The sequence below is a fragment of the Lissotriton helveticus genome, chromosome 7 (genome assembly GCF_964261635.1).
Source record: "Lissotriton helveticus chromosome 7, aLisHel1.1, whole genome shotgun sequence".
Classification (NCBI taxonomy): domain Eukaryota; kingdom Metazoa; phylum Chordata; class Amphibia; order Caudata; family Salamandridae; genus Lissotriton; species Lissotriton helveticus.
Genome location: NC_136068.1, coordinates 1,637,200,798 through 1,637,226,017, shown reverse-complemented (window position 1 = coordinate 1,637,226,017; position 25,220 = coordinate 1,637,200,798). Strand labels below are relative to the sequence as shown.

Below are 25,220 nucleotides of genomic sequence, written 5' to 3'. Positions count from 1 at the left end.
GCTCTGCCTCTGAGTCTGCCAAAAGTATGTTATAGTTCCAGTTATCAGTTCAGTCCTCCTTCTTTGCATTCCTAAGCTACTGAACTGCATCAATAGTTTCCGTCATTGTCTAGCCTATTCGTCTCCACGTTAGAGAAATACTGCATTTACTGGTCATTTAATATTCTTCATCACGCACTACATGTAGAATAATGCATGGTCCAGTCTTAGAGTCAAGTTAGCTTTTCCCCCCATGACTTATAGTTTATATCAACATGTTCCCTAAACACCAGATACCAGATAGGGTTTAGGTACATGTCGCTCCGACCCTCCAGACTTTAGTCTCTGCTCCTAGCACAGAGTTCGTAGCCCCCAGCTTCTCCTAGTGATACGTCATTGCCAGTTTTCGCGCACCATTAGGTTAGAGGTCCCGGCTCCTTAGGTAGCCCCCTCCTATGTTTCCGCCCATTCATGACATATTCTGTTACGTTTGCATCACATGTCTATGTATACTCCCAGTTACACCTACTTTTACTGTTATCTCTCGCGACTGCTACGCGTCACGCCTTCTGCTCCACCCACTGTTACGCCTACTGCAATGTAATGCTATGTGTTTGCGCTATGTATATAAGTCAATGTATTGTTATTAAAAGTTAGCGCGCTCATCCCAGACCAAGCCCCGGCAGCTGCTGGGCCCCGGTTGTCCTGCCGGGCCCTGTTACCTCTATTCCTATGCAGGTTGTCCTGATCTTGTCCTTATGCTGTAATAAACCTGCAGAAACTCCTACTACCTCGAATCTTGACTCTTATTTTATTGAGCTATCTGTTATTCATTCATTCATTCAAAAATAGATCCGGTATTATTTATTTATATACCACAGTACAAGGGTTATACTGGGAGGCCAGAATTATGAAACAGATATCTGTAGCTGTAATTGCAGCCGGCATTGAGCGTGCAGGAAGAAAGTATGAGGGCCCCACTTTCATTACGTGGGACATAATAATCTTCCGAATAATTACACTAAGAGTAAATCAGGAGCCTGGTAATTGCGAAAATAAAAAAGCCCACTAGTTTGATCCGAAAAATATTGTCGATGCCATGGTGTTTTTTTCTCTCTAAATATTGGGCAATCAGCAGTTAGCAGAAAGAAAACCATACAGCTCGTTCTCAGGTGACATATACAATGCGCGGCAATTCCCATCTGGCACGAGCCCTGCATCACATCTCTATGTAGACGACACTTAAATCTACCTCAAGGTTGCCTCCACTCACTATCTCTCCATCCTATGCTCTACTCTCGACTCCATTCAAAACTGGATGTTAACTCATCAACTGATTCTGAATCCCTCCAAAACTGAATTCCTCCTCCTCTCCTCCTCACACTCTCCTCCCCCGGTTAAATCATGGATGGATCAGATGAATCTACTTAACAATAAACTCATCATTGTCGACAGCGCAAAATCCATTGGTGTCATACTCGACAAAAAACTCTATCTAATCTCCCACATCAATTCCATTCCAAAGTCTGCTCGATACCAACTGCGCCTTTTTTGGGGAATTCGTCGCTTTTTCCCAGAGCGGGACCTTAAATCCCTGGTGCAATCGCTGGTCCTCTCCAGACTGGACTACTGCACTTCTCTTCTTACAGGCCTCCCCAAATCCCACTTGTCCCCCCCTTAGATCTGTTCTCCATTCAGCAGCTCGTTTCATTTATGGGGCCAAAAAAAGCGACCACATCACACCGATGTTATCCACCCTCCGCTGGCTTCCCATCGAGGCTAGAGATATCTACAAGACTGCCTGTATCACCCACAAAGCCTTGCACTCCTCCTCTCCTCGCTACCTGGTGAATAAACTGAAACTTTCTGGAGGCTCTAGACCATCACGTAATGCGGAAAATCTACTGCTTGAACCTCCCACTTTCAAGAAGGAAAGATCGATGGCCCAATCCTTTTCAGGCAACGCGGTGGGAATCTGGAACTCACTTCTTCCTCAGCTCCGGACCACCACCTCCTCCCAGGCCTTCAAAACGGACCTCAAAGTTCTCCTCCTCCAAAGACACCTCCAAAAGTAATTCATGCCCTCTCTCTATTAACTGAAGGAAGACCTCCCATTACTGAAAACTCTATTCTCCATGACTATGGAAGTGCCTTCCCAGTGTGTTCTTGTGGTTGGAGTGTTTGCCATTTATTGCAGTATGTTTATGTTATGTTATATGGGATTTTATAGCGCGCTCAATTACTTCTTGAGTATCCGGGCGCGAAGGGAGCAATGCTAGAAGCAGAAGTTAGAGGAGGAGAGCGGAAACATTAATACACCAGTTTAAACAGATGGGTCTTAAGTGCTTTTTTAAAAAGCACATAATTCGGATTTGAACGGAGGATCAAAGGAAGGGAATTCCAAGCAATTGCTGCTTTAACCGCAACAGATTGACCTCCAAAACTGGAACGCTTAAAGCGGGGAACCCCCAACCGATGTTGAGTGGCAGAGCGCAAGGAACGATTGGGGAGATAAAAAGAGAACCGTTTCCTCAAATAAAATGGGCCCTGATCGTAGATGGCCCTGTGGGCAAAAGTAAGGGTCTTAAAGATAATTTGTTGTGCGACCGGAAGCCAGTGCAGACTGTGCAGATGGTGTCGGACGCTAGTCCGCCTAGAGATGTTAAAAAGGAGTCTGGCAGTCGCATTTTGAATTATCTGAAGACGATTGGTCAGGTATAGGAGAGCCACTGAACAGGGCATTAGCATAATCGAGGCGGGAGAGAATAAGTGCTCTAGCCACTGTTTCTCTCGCCGTTCTGGGAAGAAGGGGGAAACATTTTCGTAAAGCCTTAAGAGTGCCAAAGCAGCCACAGGTGAGTTTCTTAATGTGAGCCTCAAATTTTAGGTCTTCCCCAAACCACACCCCCAGATATTTTGTGCCGGGATGTTCACAGAGCTCGGGGATGGAAAGCCAGCAGGCCACAGTGATTCTCTAAAATGTGGTGGAAACTGCCTATAAAGAAGAACTTCAGTTTTGTCTTCATTGCATTTTAGCTGGGCAGAAGCCAGCCAATTAAAAACTGAGGAGAGACAGGTTTGGATGGCAGCGGTGTCCAAGTCCGTAGCAGGCCAGGTGAACAACAGCTGTGTGTCGCTGGCATAAGCTATTATTTTAGCACCTAGTTGTTCGGCCAAAGCAATGAGAGGGGTCATGTATATATTAAATAGCAACGGGCTCAAAGTTGACCCTTGAGGCACCCCAGTAGAAAGAAGCTTAGTTGATGATGAAAAAGGGGGTAGCCAGACCTGCTGAGTCCGGAGAAAATGGAAAGAAGTCAGCCACTCTAGAGCCAAACCAGTGACCCCAATGGCTGATAAGCGGGACAGAAGGAGTTGGTGGGGAACCGTATCGAACGCGGCAGAGAGGTCCAACAATATTAGAGCCGCTCTGCCGCCTGCGTCCAAACAGTCCCTAATAGCCTCCAAAATTTCCACCTATGCCGATTCCGTGCTGTGAGCAGAGCGGAATCCAGACTGGGCAGGGTGGAGAGCGTGAGATGTTTCCAGAAATGTGTTTAATTGACGGAAGGCAATTTTTTCACAGACCTTAGCCATCCGTGGCAATAAAGAGATTGGCCGGTAGTTAGCTGGGATTGCCGGGTCTAAACCCACCTTTTTCAGCAGTGGCAAAAGTTTGTCCTGCTTCCAGTCATCCGGAACAGTTGCCGACCTGAAGGAGAGGCTAACAATCTCGGTAACCTCCTGCCTCACCACCTCTGCCACCTCCCCAAGAACACGCGCTGGACAGGGGTCAATAGGTGATCCTGATTTCAGGGATTTAAGGACTGCTAATATATCATCTCGCGAAGGAGAGGAGAATTCCTCAAAGGTGTAAGCCCAGGCGATGGTGGAGAAGAGGACACAGGAGCCAAGAAGCCCTGACTAAGTCAGGTAGTCCGTAGGCTAGCCTGCATCACTGCTATCATATTTTCAAACAATGAGGACAAATCCTCACACCAGCACGCAGAAGATGGCACTATTGGTTGCTCGGCGCAAGGGGAAAGAAAGCTATTGACAATGGAAAAAATGTCCCTGCTGTTACTGGTGGCCTTAGCAATCCTATCCGCAAAGTATTCGCTCTTGGCCGTCCTAATACTAGCATAATACTCCCTCTGAGCTATACGTAGGACCTCTTTGGCAGTAGGGCAATAAGAGCGCCACCAGCGTTTTTTCAGTCTTTTACAGCTGAGCTTAAGTTCTTTCAAGGCCGGCGAAAACCAGGGTTTAGAGGGAGTGGAGCGGGTTTTAGATCTAGCACTCCCTTTAGAGGAGGACTCCATCCCCGAGCAGATCCAGGTATTAAAAGTCTGCACTGCTGCGGTCAACTCCGAGCCTAGCACTGGACGTCTCCTACGAAGGGCATTGGACAGGGTAGACAAATTGATCTTCTGAGGGCAAGTAATAGATTTGTAATTGAAGGGGATTTTTTCAGAAGACCAGGAAAACCTGATAAGCCTATGATCTGACCACATAAGGATTTCAGGGTCAGATGCAGAAAGGGGAAAATTAGAGCAATCCACATCCAGGGTATGGCCCCGGAATGTGTAGGCAGCATGACCCATTGAGTTAGTTGGGCTAGGCTAAGGGACTCCAACAAATTTTTGGAGTCTGGTAGCTCGGCAGCTTCAGTATGAATGTTGAAATCGCCCAAGAGGAGAAATCTAGAAAACCTCAGGGCGCGGGGCACAATAACATCTGCCAACGCCTTAAGGAATGGTCCGGTGGGACCTGGAGTACGGTAGACCAATGTGCCTCCCAGCGTAAAATGGGGTGAAAGGGTAAGAGAGAAATTTAGAACTTCACCATCCCCTAGCTCATCGGCGGGGTCACTGCGAAAATACCATGTATCTTTAAATGCAATGGCCAGTCCGCGCTATATAAAACGCATAAATAAATAAATAAAAAATAAAATTATGAGACACCATCCTCTGGCAATTTGCATCCAACCTTTCAGCCGAAATGAGGAAACAAATCTGACTGCTGCAAGTGAACTGTCATAGAATTCACAGCCTCTCAACATTTTGCAAGAAACCAACTCACTAATTGCTTGATGAAAAGTTACATTAGGAACGCATTGCTTCCCCCCCCAATATTAATCACCATTGGAAACGGCTCCTACACAAAGGATTCATTAAGTTTTTACATCCTGTTGTCTGAGAGTGGAACATTATTGCTACCCTAAAAGGCCCACTCTGTGTCCTGTGTCTCTGCTCTCTATCACTGTTCTGAGTCACCGTAGGTGTTACTGCCCTGTGTGTGGGCCTGTGTCTCTGTCTTCTGTCACTGCCCTGTGTGATCGTCCTGAGTTTCATTTCTGTGTCTGTGTCCTGTGTCACTACCTTCTGTTACTGTCCTGTATCACCATCCTGTGTCACTGACCTGTGTCTGTGCCCTCTGTCACTGCCCTGTGTCACCGTAGGTGTCACTCCCCTGTGTGAGGGCCTGTGTCCGTGTTCTGTATCTCTGCACTCTATCACTGTCCTTTGTCTGTGTCACTGCCCTGTTACAGGGGTGTTGTGGACAGCTGCCTCCTCGAGCCCTTTGTGACCCGCTGTGTCGTGTCAGCGCCCCGGAGACAGCAGAACTCTGTTATGGTAACCGAGCCGGCTCCGGGCTGTTTTCCTAGAGGTGTCTCTGGCACAGGCGACCCACTCCCTGCCTACCCTGTGTGCGTGCCCTCGGCTCCCCCACGCCTCCACCTGCCGCTGGGACCCCCGAACTTGTGACTGTCCAGAGGGGTGAGCTTTCTGTAGATCTCTCAAGGGGTAGTGAAAGAGAGACCCCGGGTAAGTGCATATAGACGACTGTTATAATCTATTGCTGCACTTCCCTTCTCTATGGTTCCTCTATCTACTGCTCAGCCAGTGTGTGTATGGATGTGCCTGAAGATGACTGGAATGTTGGAGGTATGATGTGGTCATCATGGAGTGTTGGATGCTTGGGGAGCTGAGGAGTGTCAGTTGGAGGCAGGCTGAGCAGGACAGAGGCTGCTCCTGGTGGGGCGTCATATGGACTTACTATCTTCCTGTGAAATACTGATCTAATTATCTTGACAATAAATCTAATGAATATATCTACACTACATCTGGCTACAAGGACTACCTTATTTATAACACTGGCGACGAGGTCAAAGGAACTACCTACGTATTAGTGAAGGATTACCCTACTTTACCCTGGATTACCCTGCAACAAAGGTCTTGAGAAACTACAAGAATTTTAAAGGAAAAGAATAAGGAAACGTGGAACAAGCGCTCTGGTAAGCCCCACCAGTGTCCTTAGTTAACAGGACAGCCTGCAGCCAGAGCGTTTAAAGTTTGTTGGCTTTCCTATGAACACCAGACTTGGATTTATCAGCCTTGCTTGTCACCTGTATTTTCTTCAATGTTGATCACATGCTGACTGTCCTATTACTACTTTTATTTGGTCTACTGTCCTGCTGCCCGTTAAATCTGACTTGGGACCTGAGGCAACAGGCGGTGAGTTTTCACTTCGTAGTACTCACGAGTAGAGCGGACGGACTACAAGCATAGAGATTCAACTTGGGACAAGAGGTGGCACCTGGTGAGTTTACTCTTCCTGATGTAAAAGTGTGTTGTGAACTGACTACGATTGTGAAAGCAAGGCTGGGGGCTGAGCGTCGTTTCACACAATTTTTATTTGCCGGTGGAGAGATTAGGGTCTGCGCGCACAGCGTGTTCTGGCTGTAGAAGTTACATTACATTCAGTATCGAGCCAGCGCACCTTTCAATCAACTCACCGTTTGTCGAGTAGGTGACGGTTGGTCAGCGGAGCTCCTCTCGGTTCCCCAGCTAGGAGTTCAATTGATGACGTCTTGGGAGTTCATCAGCGTGTTGGTGATGGGGATTCCTGGGAAAAAATGAGATCCATTTCCTTTGGAAAACGACGCTTAACGACGTTGTGGCGGCCATCTTAATACTTTGGGAAGGACTTCGTTGTTTAGCTGAAGTTCACGACGTTTTTTAATGAGAAAAAAGACGCTTTGCACTACTGTTCTTTGGACTTTGAGTCCAGTACAATTCACGACGCCCATCCGACTTCTCATCACTTGTAATTGTTTTAGGATGCAGCGCTTGACTTTGCCAATGGATGGTGGGATTTTCGTGTCTTTGTCGGTACTACTACTCGACAATGAATTTCTTGGACTTCTACCTTGTGGGCTAATAGGAGTCATTTTTATGAACTTTATGCTGGAAGATCTCGAGTTCATCCAAAGAAGGTTATTGGAAGTCACTCAAACGATGGATGTTTATTGGAATGTTGCTGTCAAGACTTGGACTGTGGTACTGGTGGTGCGATTGCGTGGAAACACTGGTTCAAACCTGTACCACATGGACTTTGGATGAGAGGTTACAAGAATTTCGGGTGAGAAATCGCTCATCGTTCATTGACAACGGTGACTACGTTTTTTATTTTAATTTATTGTGTTACTAATGTTTTACCTATTTACAACGATATGTTTGCAGTATTGTTTGGAGGCATATTTCACTGTGATGAGATCTTTCTGTTTGTCTTTTGTGAATTTGTATGGAATGAGAGGAGGTTGTGTGTGTGGTCTTAGCTGTAAAAGCCTTTTACTTCACTTTAAGTTTAGGTGGATGATTGTCTTTCTGTTTTGGTCTGCGTGGAGTAAACACCTTCACATGAAGTTCTCTACGTTTACACTCACTGTTTGGTTGGTGAGTGAATTCTTTCTATTTGGTCTGCGTGGAGTAAACACCTTCATATGAAGTTCTCTACGTTTACACTCACTGTTTGGTTGGTGAGTGAATTCTTTCTATTTGGTCTGCGTGGAGTAAACACCTTCATATGAAGTTCTCTACGTTTACACTCACTGTTTGGTTGGTGAGTGAATAGTTTTCCTGCACTTTGGTCTGCATAGAGTAAGCACTTCCACGTGAAGTTCTATGCGTATGCACTCACTGTTTGGTTGGTGGGTGAATCGTTTTCCTGCACTTTGGTCTGCATAGAGTAAGCACTTCCACGTGAAGTTCTATGCGTGTACACTCACTATTTGGTTGATGAGTGATGGTTTTTCTAATAGGTTATAGTGGTTTGGTCTGCATAAAGTAAGCACTTCCACGTGAAGTTCTATGCGTGTACACTCACTGTTTGGTTAGTGGGTGAATGGTTTTCCTACACTTTCTTTAAGTGTTATCCTAGTTAGGATTGTGTTACTCATGATACTTTCTTGTGAATTTTTACTGCTTCTTACCTGTTAAATGTTTGAGTTGAAGCAATCTTGGGTTTTACCTGGTTATAACATTTTTTGTGGTTTTCTTGTATTTAATACTTTCCGGAAACCTTTTTTGTTGTGATTTAAGATGTGTGATTTCGTTGACATTTGAATTGACTTACATTCTCATTTTGTTTTATGTACTTAATTCATTTGTTCAGTGTATTTTCATGCATCTTTATTTATCCTTCATTGTGTTTGGTTTCCTTAGAGAGGGGGATGTGTTATAATCTATTGCTGCACTTCCCTTCTCTATGGTTCCTCTATCTACTGCTCAGCCAGTGTGTGTATGGATGTGCCTGAAGATGACTGGAATGTTGGAGGTATGATGTGGTCATCATGGAGTGTTGGATGCTTGGGGAGCTGAGGAGTGTCAGTTGGAGGCAGGCTGAGCAGGACAGAGGCTGCTCCTGGTGGGGCGTCATATGGACTTACTATCTTCCTGTGAAATACTGATCTAATTATCTTGACAATAAATCTAATGAATATATCTACACTACATCTGGCTACAAGGACTACCTTATTTATAACAACGACCATAAAGGTTTCCAAGCACTACAGTCTCTTCAGAGCGCTCACTATGCGGGCAGGAACCTGCCTTCAGAGGGGCAGATCCGAAAGTTGGCTGGGACAGTGTTCAAGAGCAGGAGAAGGAAGTTAAAGGGGTGTGTGTGATGTTTGTGGGCGTTTGGGGGGGGGAGGGGGGAGAAGAAGTTGGCAGACTGACTTTTTAATTTTTTTATTTTTGCAAGGATCTCATCCTATGTCTGGGCTGAAGTTGGAGAAAAGGTGTCACGGGTCACATACACGCGGGCTATGTCCTGGTGGCGCCAGTGCAAGCCGCGGAAAGAGGCATTGCCCACTGTGGTATTCCATGACATGACATGGGTTAGAACCTATGATGTCATGACTGTAGTTTGTGGAATGTGGCATTCGTTCTGGGCTGCTGTTGGAAGAAGACGTTTCTCTTCCTGTGTCTTCCTGTGGGTGTTAAGCTGTTCCGCTAACCAATAAATCTATACTTGGAACTCAAACTCCATTCTGTGTTCATTTGCAACACAAATACTGGCGACGATCGGGATCATCAAATTCTGGACCTGACTGACAGCGGAATTTGACGGCGGAACAGCGTTCACATAATTGGCTGCCACGTTCATCGGAAATTGACCGGTTTTTTTTCTCCGCTGATTTGGGTAACGTACTGCCACTAGATTGAGTTTTTTTTTTTGTTTAACGGGGTTTTTCTGAAAGTTCACCCGTACTTTCAACTCGCTTACCTGTGTTGCCGTTGAACTGTTCAAAATTGCCGAGCATCCCAGCGCGGCTCGAGGAAGATTCTCTGCTCGTCATTGCTTGACGTTCGTCTCCCTCTGCCTCGCAATCAATACGCAAAGCATTGTGGGTTCTAACCTTCAAACCCAGTGACGCGCTGATGTCACATGCGTGCCGCCATCTTAAAATTCATCGGAGTAAACAGGAAATTCATCGGAACTCGAAAAAATTTGTTCTGTGAGTGAGTAAATCACAGTTTCTCTTCGAGTGAGCAGTTACTCAACAACGAATTGTAGGTACTACATATATATATTTATTTATACTTTTGAGAATTCAGATTGATTAATAATTAATTCGGAAAAAGAGATGTCGAACATTGCTGCCCCCCCTCATTTTCTACAAACAGCCGGAGATCCAAACATTGAATGGGACTTGTGGTTCCCTATGTTTCTGGCATATGTAGACGTCCTGGAAAAGGAGGGGTGTTCTGCTAAACGCAAATTAGCCCTATTACGACATTGTTTAGGAGGGGCAGGAATTAAAGAATTTGACAATCTTCCTCCGATTGAAGATGCTGGAGACATTGATGTTTTTGAAAAAGCAACTAGGCAAATGAAAATTCGTTTTGGCAGGAAAATAAATACTGTCATGGAGAGATTTAAGTTTTACTCTCGCATTCAAAAACAGGATGAGTCCATAGAGGACTATGTTTCAGCACTACGCTCCTTAGCATGTTATTGCTCTTTCGAAACAATTTCCTACGAACAGGTTCTTAGAGACCAGATTATGATGCGAACCAAGAGCAAGAAAATTCAGGAGAGACTTTGGCTTGGAACAGAAACCACTCTTAATGCTGTTATTAACATAGCCAATGGGTATAGAACAGTCAGAGTTGTTTGTATCAGAAATAAGAGGTTCAAATGTCAAATCATTGGTTCCTGAGCCTGAAGTCTCCTTGGTCAAAAACCAACCTAACCCCAATTTTTCTTCCAGGAATGTTTTGAGGAAGGATAGTGAGAAAAAATCTGGTGAAGTCAAAAGCTACCAAGATAACAGATTTGGCCAAAGGAAACTTATTTCTTGCTACCGCTGTGGTAGTCCCAACCATGTTGGCAATTATAAAGGTTGCCCTGCTTGGGACAGAGTATGTGTGAAGTGTAAACGTAAAGGTCATTTTGGCAATGTTTGTCGTTCGACACAAAGAGTGAATTATATTTCACAAGAGGAAGAGGAAGTTCTCAATAGCTTCAACTGCATTCTTTCTGTGGATGAGGTTGAACTGGATGAATTTCCCTCTTATCCTATTCTGGTGGATGGTATGTCCATTGAGCTAATGATAGATTCGTGTTCACGGTATTCTATCATTGGTTTAGATTTGTTTAAAAGTTTCTGGGACAATAGAGAGCTTTGTATTCCAGACATTCATCCGGGAGGTTACTCAGGCAAGAAAATAGAATTGGAAGGGTACTTCTGGGCCAAACTTCAAGTTAAAGATCGTGTCACCAATGGGAAGGTGTATGTAGCCACTAAAGGGGTAGCTATTTTAGGATGGCCACACCAACGTGAATTAGGCATCAAACTAGATCCCAATGCCAACCCTCCTGTGTATTTCATAGAGCCAGAGGTGAACTTACTTTCCGATATGAATGATTCTTGTTTTATAGGCAATATTAAAAACAAGTTTCCTAATGTTTTCAAAGATACTCTTGGCAAGTATACGGATTTCAAACATAGGATAATACTCAATGAGAATGCTGTACCAGTTAGACACAGAGTAAGAAATGTTTCTTTAGCTTACAGGGATAAGCTCAAAGGAATTTTAGATGATCTTGTTTTAAAACATATCATTGAACCAATTGAGTCTTCTCCCTGGGTTTCCCCCGTAGTTTTATCACTCAAGAGTTCTGGGGATCTCCGCCTCTGTGTGGACCTTCGTAGCCTAAACCAGGAAATATGGGTTGATAAACATCCCTTACCAAATATCCATGAATTGATTTCCTCCTTGTCTGGTGCTTCAGTATTCTCTACAATAGACTTGGCGAGTGCATATCACCAAGTGGAGCTCCATGAAGAGTCCAAGAAATTAACAGCATTTGTGACTCCAGAGGGCATGTTTCAATACTTGAGAATGCCCTTTGGACTAGCCAGTGCTGCATCCGTCTTTCAGAGATTGATGCGAGATGTACTAAAGAATTGTAGTGGTGCAGTGGCTTTCCAAGATGACATTTTAATTTTTGGTAAAGACTGCAATGAACATGATTTGAACTTGTATTCTGTTCTTAATTGTATCCAAGAGAAAGGTTTAACCTTAAAGTTTTCAAAATGTAAATTTAGACAGTCTAAAGTTGAATACTTAGGCCATGAGATTTCGGAGAATGGTATTAAGCCCAAACTCAGCCATGTTAAAAGTATTCTGTCAGCTCCAATCCCCACTTCCAAGGAACAGTTGCTGTCTTTTCTTGGTCTTACAGAATTCTATGGGAAATTTGTGCAGAATTACTCCATGTTAGTACACCCTTTACGTTCTTTGCTCAAGAAACAAGCAAAATTTGATTGGGGCAAAGACCAACAAGAGTCTTTTGAGGTACTTAAAAGAAAAATTGTATGTGCTCCTTTTCTCAAAACATATTCAGTCAATAAAGAATGTATACTTTGTGTTGACGCCAGCAATATAGGTCTAGGTGCAGTTTTAATGCAAAAGGACAATTCAGGTGAATATGTTGTCTCCTATGCTTCAAGGTCTCTTCGTGGCTCTGAGGTTAATTATTCCACGATAGAGAGGGAGTTACTTGCATGTACCTGGGCCACCCAACATTTCCGTCAGTTTATTTGGGGCACCAAATTTTCACTAAGGACCGACCACAAGCCTCTGGTCACTATGCTATCTGCTGGGGGTGGAAGAACTCTCACTGCTCGTTTAGCGAGGCTTGCTGCAAAGCTACAGGAATATCGCTGTGTTGTCACCTATGTTCCGGGTCGCCTTAATGTCCATGCAGACTGCATGTCTCGTTTTCCCGCTAAGGATAACCCAGCTGTGGATTACTCTGAGGAATGTGATGTGGCTTTTACTATGAGTGATATTAACATTATTGTTAATGATGATCAGTCTAAACTGATTTCTCAGCCTGCTTGGACAAAGGCTTGGGATCAGGATGATGTTCTGAAAGATGTAAGGTTGTTTTTAAACAAAGGATGGCCTGAAGAGAGGAAACTTAGTGGTGAACTGGCTTCTTTCTTTAAGGTAAAGGATGAGTTGATGGATGATGGCGCGATGATTTTTAGAGGTGATAAAATCATTCCTCCCTTGGGCATTAGAAATATGATTTGTGATCTGGCTCATGAAGGTCATTTAGGGATGTCCTCCACTAAGAGAAGAATCAGAGAATTTTATTGGTGGCCTAGTATGGACAATATGATTGATAAATGGGTAAGGAATTGTCCCCCTTGTTCCTTAAGTGATAAATCCGTAAAACCCATTTCTGTGAGTTCTACTCATGTTGAGTTTGTTCAGGGTCCGTGGCGCAAACTAGGTGTAGACATCATAGGCCCTTTTAATTATCAATCGGGCAAAGAGATGTTTGCCATTGTTCTGGTTGATTATTTCTCCAAGTGGCCGGAGTTGAAAATTGTGGAGAAGGTAAATTCTGATGTAATTGTTGACTTCCTTAACGAAGTTTTTTCCAGAGAAGGTCTACCTGAAGAACTTGTTACTGATAATGGTCCACAATTTGTTAGCGAAATGTTTTCATCTTTCCTTTCCAGCTGTGGTATCAAACATAAAAGAGTTTCCAACTATTTTCCTCAAGCCAACGGACAAGTTGAACGTTTTAATAGAGTAATTAAAGAATCTTGTCAGTTGGCTTTGCGTAGTGGTTTGAAATGGAGGAAAGCCCTCCAAGCAACCTTATTGACGTATCGCTTTTCCCCCAATTCTGTTACTGGATTGTCACCTTTTGAAATGTTGCGGTGTAGGAAGCCTGGTTCGAAGCTTATGCCTTGGTGGTTGCGAACTGAGAAGGGTGACTATCTAGAATTGGATTTGGAGGCTGTCAGGGAGAGAGTTAATAAGTACCAAGCTAAGATGTCCCGTGTCCCAGCACGTAATGTAAATCTACCCAAATTAAGTGTTGGTGATTTTGTAAGAGTGAAGCTTGGTGGACAATTCCGCAAAGGATCTCCCAGATGGTCTGGTCCTCTCAGAGTTATTGAACTCTTTAGCAAAGCTGTTAGGGTGGAAGATGGGAAAATCTGGAATTTAAGACGCATATCTGTGTGTAGATCTGATGATTTGAAACACTTCTCTGAATGTAGGTCCATTGACTCCAATTCTTTCTCTCCTCAACCGGGTGTTTCTCCCTCTAATGACTCACATATGGTGAATGACAGATCTGAGCTTTGTGGTACTCACGAGGCCTTTGATCACCTGTCTTTGGATAAGAATGTTAATGTTGATAATATTACCAATGATAACATCCTGAATGGTTCTACCTTTTGTGAAAATGCAACAAAGAATGTTATTCCTGTGAATGTTGATCAGGATATTGTTACAGACAATTTGGTTAATGTTGACTATTCTGGTTGTGCTCGTCCTGCCTGTGACCAAAGGTCAATTGCCTCACGTTGTAGTTCACGTGTCAGATGTCTTCCTATGAAATTTAAGGATTTTGTTCGGTTCTGAAATTATTTCTCTGTTTTCCCTTTGTTTTCCTTGTTTTACTTTTTTTTTTTTTTTAGTTTTGTGTTTTTTTTTTCTTCTCTCAATTGTTTTTTTTTCTTTCTTTTCTGAAGGGGGGGGAGGTGTGTGGTATTCCATGACATGACATAGGTTAGAACCTATGATGTCATGGCTGTAGTTTGTGGAATGTGGCATTCGTTCTGGGCTGCTGTTGGAAGAAGACGTTTCTCTTCCTGTGTCTTCCTGTGGGTGTTAAGCTGTTCCGCTAACCAATAAATCTATACTTGGAACTCAAACTCCATTCTGTGTTCATTTGCAACACCCACGACAGACCCTGCTCTCTGTGGGAGCAGTGCGCCCCTCACTGTAGACTCCTTTGCTTCGCAGAGCTCTGAACCAATGAGGGGGGGAGGGGGACGCAGGTGCCATGGTGGACCCAGGTGCCTCCAGTAACGGCTCTGCAGCTGCAAGGACCCTCGGTCTCTTGACTCCCGACGGAAGTTGTGGTGAACAGACAGCGCAAGAAAAAAAAAGACAAGGCGTGAGACTGCAGAGGGGGGAAATGGGCTGCCGGCGTTTAGCAGTTTTAATGAAAGCAAGCGCGCACGCTTGTCTAGAGGCAGTAGGGGGAGGGGAGAGAGAAGGGGGCCTGCGCCTGTTTCCCTTGCGGGAGAGAGTAGGGACACCATATGTTTGCAAGTTAGTAACAAGCATATGGTGTCAAAGCTCGATCCCGCAAGGGAATCGCCAAACGTGCACGCGTTGCCATTGAAAGCAATGCAACGCGTGCACGTTTTTAGGGCAAAAGCTGAATCGATTCCAAAAGGTCTTCTCATAGGCAAGACCCAAAAATACCCCCATTTTCAAATGTGGGCACCTTTTTTTTAGCTATTTGATTCACCAATGGGGAAGCCATTTCTAGTTTAGTGGCATGGGTGTGGCTGCAGGTCCGTTGCTTCCTGTGCGCAAGGGAGGGACCCCGGGCCTGATTTATACTAAAATACTCAGGAGCCTCGATGATTCACCTATGCTGTGATAACCACATTGGTCGATCAACCTACCTAATAGCTGAAATGTGTTGATACTTCTGTTTTTTGCGCCTTCTGATAACTACACAATCTGAACCTTTATGCATGAGGCATGGGTTGCTCTGATGTGAGAGGGGTCGATAACGATGCTTAAATAGAAATATACACAAATGCCAGGGATCCTGGAGGAGGATTCTAGTGTGTCCATCCGTGAGCCCAATAGACCAATGAGGCACCACTACCTCCAGGGCCATCGTCATCTTCCAAAGACTAGTTTACTAAAGCAATGGTCAGCAAACTATTTTCTCCCTTTCTATTCTTTTTCTCTATCATTTCATCTCTTTCTCTTGTTTTATGGCACACTGAGATACTGTGTTTAGCAGTGTGCCCTATAGAAATACTTCCATGCCTTTTCCAAAGGTCTTCTAACTTGGTCAACATCATCTTGAAAACCTCTCACTCACTGTTTGGTGGCACTGTCTAAAATGAAACTTTTTCAACAGTGTGTTAAAGCAAGGCAATGGCGGCAGAGGAAGTCCGGAAGAAGTTGGAAAACTACAAAACCGCCCCCTTCGATGCACGATTTCCTAGTGTGAGCCAGACCAGAAACTGCTATCGGAATTACCTTGGTAAGACATCAAATATAAGCATAGATATAATGACGTCTGATTTTATTTGGTAAAATGTACTTTACACTGTTGTATGTGCATAACGGCAGAACTAGGGCCAGGCTCAAAAGTACAGTTTTTTTTCGTTTGCATAAAAAAGGTGGTTGTTGGTGATATCCTTGGAGGATATTTCGAGAATCATAGCAGTCTGATTGGCTGGCTGTAACTGAAATCCCACCAGAATTTTGCTTTGGATTTACGGGTGCAGATTACATGTTTGTGTAAAAAATACAGAAACATGTAAATTCACAGTGTGGCGTTGCATGGAAAAGGCTCTGTTTAATGACCAACATGAACATGTGAGCTAGACAGAGGGCTCAGCTGGTATGGGTGGAATAAGAGCTGAGAAACAAACAGCAGGACTACAGCTGAAGTCTGTGCGCAGCTGGTTTTGGTGAAATATGGGCTAGACACAGGGCTTGGCTGTAGACACTCCTGTGTCACTGTCCATGAATAAATGCAAGGAGCAGCTGGTTTCATTATGACAGCCCCTACACTGAGAGTTTGGTGCCCATGACCAAAGACCAAACACCTGATTCTTGTGGATGGAGGCTGGACCCATGACCTGGCCATAAGCCGAGTCCTATATCCAGAGCCCACTCTGCTGAGCTGTAGGCCGCATGCAGGTGATTTGGGTGGAACAGTGACTGGGAATAGGACCTGGGCTGAGGCCATGTCCTACTCCCAGAGATCCCTACACTTGGCCAAAGGCTGGCACTAAGAGGCCATACGGGGACTCTTACCCTTTTGGCTGTCTCTATTCTCACACCAGATGGAAGGCTGGAGAGCCAGAGCTCACTTCGTAAAGGAACCAACAGCGCTCTGGCCCCGGTAGAAATTAGGCCTGAATGTCTGTAAATGAAATATGGCCTGGGATATGGCATGCCAAGCAGGAGTAGCCTACAGGCCTATTGAATAGCCCTCTGACATATGATGGCAGCGTACTCTTGCCCATTAATGGCAGAACATCCATGCCATATGATAGTAGCATACCAGACTTAAAATGGCGGCATGACCCGAGCCTAAGAGGGCAGCACTTCTAGAATATTATGTCAGCATGTACCTGACATGAAACAACGCAATTGGTAACCAGGTTTAGATCTGGGCGCACTACCATTAGTCCGGGCAAGTCCTAAAATCTCTAAAGTAAATAAGTGCTTCAAAGGGTGGAGGGATCGGTTACCAAGCAATCTCACAAGTTCCCACCAGGTGGGCACAACCTAAACTACCTGACATGATGGTAGCGCCCTCCCTCTCGGCATGTGATAGTAGCACATCCCTGAAACAAAATGGCCGCACGCTTTGGATATGTGCTTGCAATAGTCAATCCGCAGTTCCTTGGATCGCCATGGTACATTGAACATAGACCTGGCATCCGATGGAACTGCCCTTGACATGTTGTGATAGTCTTGATGTATGATGCCAGCACCCATATGTACTGTTGGCAGCACACTGGATCGCACTCTAGCAGAGGCTCAGACCATCATGATATACAACAACTGCACTGCCATTACCACATCTCAGGTTACTAAAAGGGCATGATCTGCTCAGTAATATGATGCATTTATCTTATACAATTTAAAACAAATTGTAAGATTTTGTATCCATTTTGGTATTACTTTTTCTGGTGACATACTGGTTAAAGTATGTGTGTGGCCCCTTCCTGTGATTTCATTGGGCTAAAGGGTCATGTGACCTGATGTCCTCAGACGTCACTGGGAGGAAGTCAAAGTGCGTGTGATTTAACCTCTTTGCCTCCTCTAAAGTGTTGATGGAAAGACACCAGAAAATGCAATTTTTGTTTTATTAAGAGATGTATCTTTTATTCCAGATTTTCAACGTTGTGAGCGCTCTCTGAAGGAGAAGGGTGTCGACCCGTACCCTTGCCAGTGGTACTTTCGTGTGTACAAAACCCTTTGCCCCATGTCCTGGGTAGGTGCCAGTGAGAAAATGGTGCAGTTGAAAAGAATCATTTGTCTGTACTTGAACGCTTATGAACTGTTATTTACATTTGTTGTGCATATATACAAGGAGTGCGTGTCAGTGTCTCTCCCTCTGGTGTAGAGTAATGTGCTGGATGTCTGTGTGGTGTAGATGGCATCGCCTGGTATGTAGTGTGGCAAATTAGGCTATTTATGTGGTGTAGATTGCTACTGGCTGGCAGGTGAATGAGGGAGAGGAGGCTGAAAGGGGAGAACATGATGCCCTAGTTAGGAGCGGCTATACCTGTAACATACAAGTACATTTATAATGCATATATAAATAAACATGCTTCTCTATTATGAGACTCTCTCTGTCACACGCTCTCATGGTCTTTGGGCGATAGGTGGCCTTTTTCTTTTATCAAGATAGAACTATTTTTTATTTCTAGTGAGCTGTTCCTTTACTCATCCAGTTTCTCCTTCATTCTGCTTGGTTTCATTCCTATGATGGGTAAGTGTTCACAGTGGCGTCACTGGGGTTGGTGTCACTCGGTGCGGGTAACTCATGGTGTCACCCCCTCACGACTTACCGCATGGACCACCTCTGTCGGAAATGTACGGCGCTAGGTACTGTCTTACTCCCTCTAGCTCCCTCTCTCTCTGTCTAGCTCCCTCTAGCTCCCTCTCTCTGTCTTACTCCCTCTGGTTCCCTCTCTCTCTGTCTTACTCCCTCTAGCTCCCTCTTTCTCTGTCTTACTCCCTCTAGCTCCCTCTCCCTCTGTCTTACTCCCTCTAGCTCCCTCTCTCTGTCTTGCTCCCTCTAGCTCTCTCTCTTACTCCTTCTAGCTCCCTCTCTCTCTGTCTTACTCCCTCTAGCTCCCGCTCTCTCTCTTACTCCCTCTAGCTCCTGCTCTCTCTCTTACTCCCTCTAGCTCCCGCTCTCTCTGTCTTGCTCCCTCTCTCTGTTTTACTCCCTCTAGCTCCCTCTCTCTCTCTGTCTTGCTCCCTCTAGCTCCCTCTCTCTGTCTTATTCCCTCTAGCTTCCTCTCACTCTGTCTTACTCCCTCTAGCCCCCTCTCTCTTACTCCCTCTAGCTCCCTCTCTCTCTCTTACTCCTTCTAGCCCCCTCTCTCTCTGTCTTGCTCCCTCTAGCTCTCTCTTTCTCTGTCTTACTCCCTCTAGTTCCCTCTCTCTCTCTGTCTTGCTCCCTCTAGCTCCCTCTCTCTCTCTTACTCCCTCTACCTCCCTCTCTCTGTCTAGCGCCCTCTAGCTCACTCTCTCTCTGTCTTACTCCCTCTAGCTCCCTCTCTCTCTCTGTCTTGCTCCCTCTAGCTCCCTCTGTCTCCCTCTCTGTCTTACTCCCTCTAGTTCCCTCTCTCTCTGTCTTACTCCCTCTAGCTCCCTCTGGTTCCCTCTCTCTCTGTCTTATTCCCTCTAGCTCCCTCTCTCTATGTCTTACTCCCTATAGCTCCCTCTCCCTCTGTCTTACTCCCTCTAGCTCCATCTCTCTGTCTTGCTCCCTCTAGCTCCCTCTCTTTCTGTCTTACTCCCTCTAGCTCCCTCTCTCTCTGTCTTACTCCCTCTAGCTCCCTCTCTCTCTCTCACTCCCTCTAGCTCCCGCTCTCTCTCTCTTTTACGCCCTCTAGCTCCCACTCTCTCTCTTACTCCATCTAGCTCCCTCTCTCTCTCTTACTCCCTCTAGCTCCCTCTCTCCCTGTCTTGCTCCCTCTAGCTCCCTCTCTCTCTGTCTGTCTTGCTCCCTCTAGCTCCCTCTCTCTCTCTGTCTTGCTCCCTCTTTCTCTCTTACTCCCTCTAGCTTCCTCTCTCTCTGTCTTACTCCCTCTAGCCCCCTCTGTCTTACTCCCTCTAGCTTCCTCTCTCTCTCTTACTCCCTCTAGCCCCCTCTCTCTCCGTCTTGCTCCCTCCAGCTCTCCCTCTCTGTCTTACTCCCTCTAGCTCCCTCTCACCCTGCCTTGCTCCCTCTAGCTCCCTCCCTCTCTCTTACTCCCTCTAGCTCCCTCTCTCTGTCTAGCGCCCTCTAGCTCACTCTCTCTCTCTGTCTTACTCCCTCTAGCTCCCTCTCTCTGTCTAGCTCCCTCTCTCTCTGTCTTGCTTCCTCTAGCTCCCTCTGTCTCCCTCTCTGTCTTACTCCCTCTAGCTCCCTCTCTCTCTGTCTTACTCCCTCTAGCTCCCTCTCTCTCTGTCTTACTCCCTCTAGCTCCCTCTCTCTGTCTAGCTCCCTCTAGCTCCCTCTCTCTCTTACTCCCTCTAGCTCCCTCTCCCTATGTCTAGCTCCCTGTAGCGCCTTCTCTCTCTATCTTAATCCCTCTAGCTCCCTCTCTCTGTCTAGCTCCCTCTGTCTAGCTCCCTCTCTCCCTGTCTTACTCCCTCTAGCTCACTCTCTCTCTCTCTTACTCCCTCTAGCTTCTTCTCTCTCTGTCTTACTCCCTCTAGCTCCCTCTCTCTCTGTCTTACTCCCTCTAGCTCCCTCTAGCTCCCTCTCTCTTACTCCCTCTAGCTCCCTCTCTGTCTTGCTCCCTCTAGCTCCATCTCGCTCTGTCTTGCTCCGTCTAGCTCCCTCTCTCTCTGTCTTACTCCCTCTAGCTCCCTCTCTCTGTCTAGCTCCCTCTCTTTCTCTTACTCCCTCTAGCTCCCTCTCTCTCTGTCTTGCTCGCTCTAGCTCTCTCTCTCTCTTGCTCCCTCTAGCTCCCTCTAGCTCTCTCGCTCTCTGTCTTACTCTCTCTAGCTCCCTCTCTCTCTGTCTTACTCCCTCCAGCTCCCTCTCTCTGTCTAGCTCCCTCTAGCTCCCTCTAGCTCCCTCTGTCTCCCTCTCACTCTGTCTTACTCCCTCTAGCTCCCTCTCTCTCTGTCTTACTCCCTCTAGCTCCCTCCCTCACTGTCGTACTCCCTCTAGCTCCCTCTCTCTCTGTCTTCCTCCCTCTAGCTCCCTCTCTCTCTCTTACTCCCTCTAGCTCCCTCTCTCTCTTTCTTCTTCCCTCTAGCTCCCTCTCTCTCTTGCTCACTCTAGCTCCCTTTCTCTCTATCTTACTCCCTCCAGCTCCCCCTCTCTCTCTCTCACTCCCTCTAGCTCCCTCTCTCGCTGTCTTGCTCGCTCTAGCTCTCTCTCTCTATATCTTACTCCCTCTAGCTCCCTCTAGCTCCCTCTCTCTCTGTCTTACTCTCTTAGCTCACTCTCTCTCTGTCTTACTCCCTCTAGCTCCCTCTCTCTGTCTAGCTCCCTCTAGCTCCCTCTCTCTTGCTCCCTCTAGCTCCCTCTCTCGCTGTCGTACTCCCTCTAGCTCCCTCTCTCTGTCTTCCTCCCTCTAACTCCCTCTCTCTCTCTCTTATTCCCTCTAGCTCCCTCTCTCTCTCTCTTGCTCCCTCTAGCTCCCTCTCTCGCTGTCGTACTCCCTCTAGCTCCCTCTCTCTGTCTTCCTCCCTCTAACTCCCTCTCTCTCTCTTATTCCCTCTAGCTCCCTCTCTCTCTGTCTTCTTCCCTCTAGCTCCCTCTCTCTCTATCTTACTCCCTCTAGCTCCCTCTCTCTGTCTAGCTCCCTCTCTCTCTGTCTTGCTCTCTCTTGCTCCCTCTCTCTGTATTACTCCCGCTAGCCCCCTCTGTCTCCCTCTCTCTCTTACTCCATCTGTCATCCCTGGATTTGTATAAACAAGAGTGCGCGCAACAGGTGGCACTGTAGTGAAGAGCAAGCTGAAATTTGGAACTGGTTCCCTGGAAAACTGAAGACTGCAAGATACTGAAAAATAGGAAACCATGCACCCTCAGATGAGCTCGGCTGCTATAGAGTTGCCTTGTGATCAAAGAAAATTGCAGTCAAACATTGCTGTTCTCCTGCGAGACGCTGGCGAGTATGAACAGCATCAGGAACAAGCTTGCACAGGGAGCGACAGTAAAGGTGAGAGCAGAGGCGAGGCTGCAGTGCAGATTGGTGTCACCCCATGTGTTGGTGTCACCCGGTGCGGGCCGCACCCCCCGCACCCCCCTAGTGACGCCACTGAGTGTTCAACAGGGCAACCCTGATATGTGCATGGCCTCCTTCGTGACTCACACACCAGTACGATCAGTGAGGAGATGCATTATGGATAACCGGGGACAGAAAGGGGATTCGTCTCTGAGCCAAGCAGAAAGAGCTTGGAAAGAACTCTTATGCTTCTTCTTGAGGGCCCTCTTCCCCAGAAGGGACAGGGAGGCCTAGCTTGTCTTCTTACACCCCTGAAAGAACCAGCCAATTGATGAACACACCTTGGTGTGACCATGTTTCTCCATGCCTGTCGACTTTGATGTGCTCAAACTGGACTATTTCAACGTGTGTAACTTGTGTAACTAGAGGCATTAGACTCCCACTTTCTGAATTTCACCTTATGCTCTGAATCAATCAACCCTAGATGAAACCTGTAGCACTACATACAAATCTAAGCTCTCTCGAATATTTATTTCAAGACATTTCACCTTTAATGATTGTGATCCATTCTAATTCTCTCTTCTTTTCAATCAACATCTGGAGTGACCTGGATATTCTTGATATGGCAAACACTGCATCACTAGGTTTGCTAGTTAAAACCAGCATCTCAGAAGTGTGTATATATATATATATATATATATATATATATATATATATATATATATATATATATATATATATATATTCACTGAAAAAACCATAGGTTATAGACCATATATAGTTAGGAATTAGCATTTAAAAAACCTTATTTTACTCACACAAAACCATTGAAATTCCATATATAGTTAGTTGCACTAACTATATATCGCGCACCCGCAATCCACTGCTGATGATGTCACATATTACATCATTCATGACATGGTCAGTGACTTCACTGATGACATCACTGATGACATCTCAAATGACATCACTGATGACATCACTGATGACATCATGACACACCAATACCAGTTACTACGTACGCACTCACTGATTCCTATGTCTACACACACATTCACTCATTCACCCATACAATCACTCATACATACAGTCACTCATTATTACAACACTATCATATGCACTCATACACCTATGCAGACAGTCACACACTGCCACTCATCCATGGAGTTACTCACACACCAAGTCAGTCCTGTAAAGAATCAATCACACTTCCATTTCCTCATCTATACAGTTAAACACAGAACACCATACTTCAGTGACATCACTAATGACATCTCAAATGACATCACTGATGACATCTCAAATGACATCACTGATGACATCATGACACACCAATGCCAGTTACTACATACGCACTCACTGATTCCTACGTCTACACACACATTCACTCATTCACCCATACAATCACTCATACATACAGTCACTCATTATTACAACACTATCATATGCACTCATACACCTAGTCAGTCCTGTGAAGAATCAATCACACTTCGATTTCCTCATCTATAGTTAAACACAGAACACCATACTTTTCACACATATACTAACACATACTTACTCTCTTATACAATCACTGATACAAGTACACATTGATATGCACAGAGTCACACACCTCCAAGCCAGCCACACACACACTCAGTCTTCCATACATCCACTCATTCTTCAATATGTAAAACGTATTTAAACTTTACAAAAACACACAGACACTAGATGATGTCATCAGTGATGTCATTTGAGATGTCATCAGTGATGTCATTTGAGATGTTATCAGTGATGTCATGTGAGATGTCATCAGTGATGTCATCAGTGATGTCACTGACCATGTCATGAATGATGTAATATGTGACATCATCAGCAGTGGATTGCGGGTGCGCGATATATAGTTAGTGCAACTAACTATATATGGAATTTCAATGGTTTTGTGTGAGTAAAATAAGGTTTTTTAAATGCTAATTCCTAACTATATATGGTCTATAACCTATGGTTTTTTCAGTGAATTTCATTGGTTTTTTAACAGCTAATATCTGTAGCTGTAAAATGTATTCTTCTTTAAATCCCAAAATATATTTTATATGTTTATTAATAATTTTTCTTTTTAATATTTTTTTTTCTTCGTTCCCGCTTCGCGAATCGGGAAGCTTCCCGTTAGCTGACCTTGATGCCGCGAAATAGACCGCGAGCCGGTAAACGTTCCTTTACCGCAACTGCCGCGTTAGAAAACAACATCGTGACGCCTCCCGTCCGCATGACGTTTCGCGTTGTCGCGTGATACGTCATATGACGTGCTACGTTAGCGAACTGGTACGCCTACCGAGGCGCAAAGCGCAGGTTTCTGGAAGCAAACCGGGAGGCCCTGCAAAGCGCGTAACGTAAACACAGCAGGTCATGTGACTTGGTAATAACACTTTTCATTGGTTCATTTCACTTTTGGTTTCCTAATGATGTAAGACTAGGTCATATAATCTAAAATGAACACTTTTCATTGGTTGAGAACTATTGTTTTTCCCAAATGATGAAAATCCCTCCTTCTTTCCTCACTCTGACTTTCATCATTGTGAGAGAAAGACCCTTTGTTACCAGTGAGCAATGGCTTCTTTAGTAGCTTCAGCTGGTGCTTCCCCACCACCTCCACCACATCCAAGGAAGAGTGGACCACCTGCTGAAGTTATAATTCAGCAAGAAGAGGAAGAAGAGGAACAGGAGGAAGAGCACGAAGAGAGGCACTTTTTGCCTGAGGAGCCCAGGACGTCTCACCGGAAAGAAAACTTCATTTGGCAATTTTTTAAAATTCCCAAAGGTCAGAAAAAAGTAAATGCAAGATACGTAACTTGCCTTATATGTCAAGATAGACTGTCCAGAGGGACCGACAAAAAATACAGTTTCGGAAACTACACAATGCATCGCCATATGACTAGGTGGCATCCTAACAACTACAGTGCTGCACAGTTTCGTAACGACCTAGATAATCTCCCTATTATGGCCAGAAGATCTGTTGTACCGGAAGTAACGGGACCAGAGGGCAGGGAGATGGTGCCAAATATACAAACGAGATTTCGTGAAGTAAAACAAGTCTGCGTACATTGCAGTGGATTCATTTGCTACGGAGAAAGTAGCATCACTCTGATCAACAGAGCTATTGACTATCATATGCAAGTTTGTACGAAACGCCCCAAATAATAAATTCTTTTTTTTTGTTTTGTTGCTCCTGTTGAGCCCTTTACAATGAATCGTTTTCGTTGCCCCCTCCAAAAAACCCCCCAAAAAAATATAAAACTGTTCTGAAAAATTCAAAAAAAGTAAAAAAATGTTCAGAAAAATAATAAAAAAAATATAAAACAACAAAAACAATAAAAAAAAAAGTTCTTTTCAGAACTACCTCCCCGTTATTAAAAAATTGGTACAATATTTGGAACTGTGCCAACCTCTATTTCTCTTAGTTCGCTTCCCAGTTCGCTCCCCGGTA

At 45.0% G+C, this 25,220-nt stretch overlaps 1 protein-coding gene across 1 annotated transcript in view; it reads left to right on the top strand.

Annotated features, from left to right (window-relative positions):
• LOC144770627 (cytochrome c oxidase subunit 6B1-like) overlaps positions 1–25,220 on the top strand; it is a 147,338-nt gene that overhangs the window by 96,906 nt on the left and 25,212 nt on the right. The window contains exons 2-3 of the mRNA XM_078655314.1: positions 15,754–15,879; positions 17,750–17,850. Of these exons, the coding sequence (XP_078511440.1) occupies positions 15,771–15,879; positions 17,750–17,850 (210 nt within the window). The 5' untranslated portion in view covers positions 15,754–15,770. The remainder of the gene's footprint in view (positions 1–15,753; positions 15,880–17,749; positions 17,851–25,220) is intronic.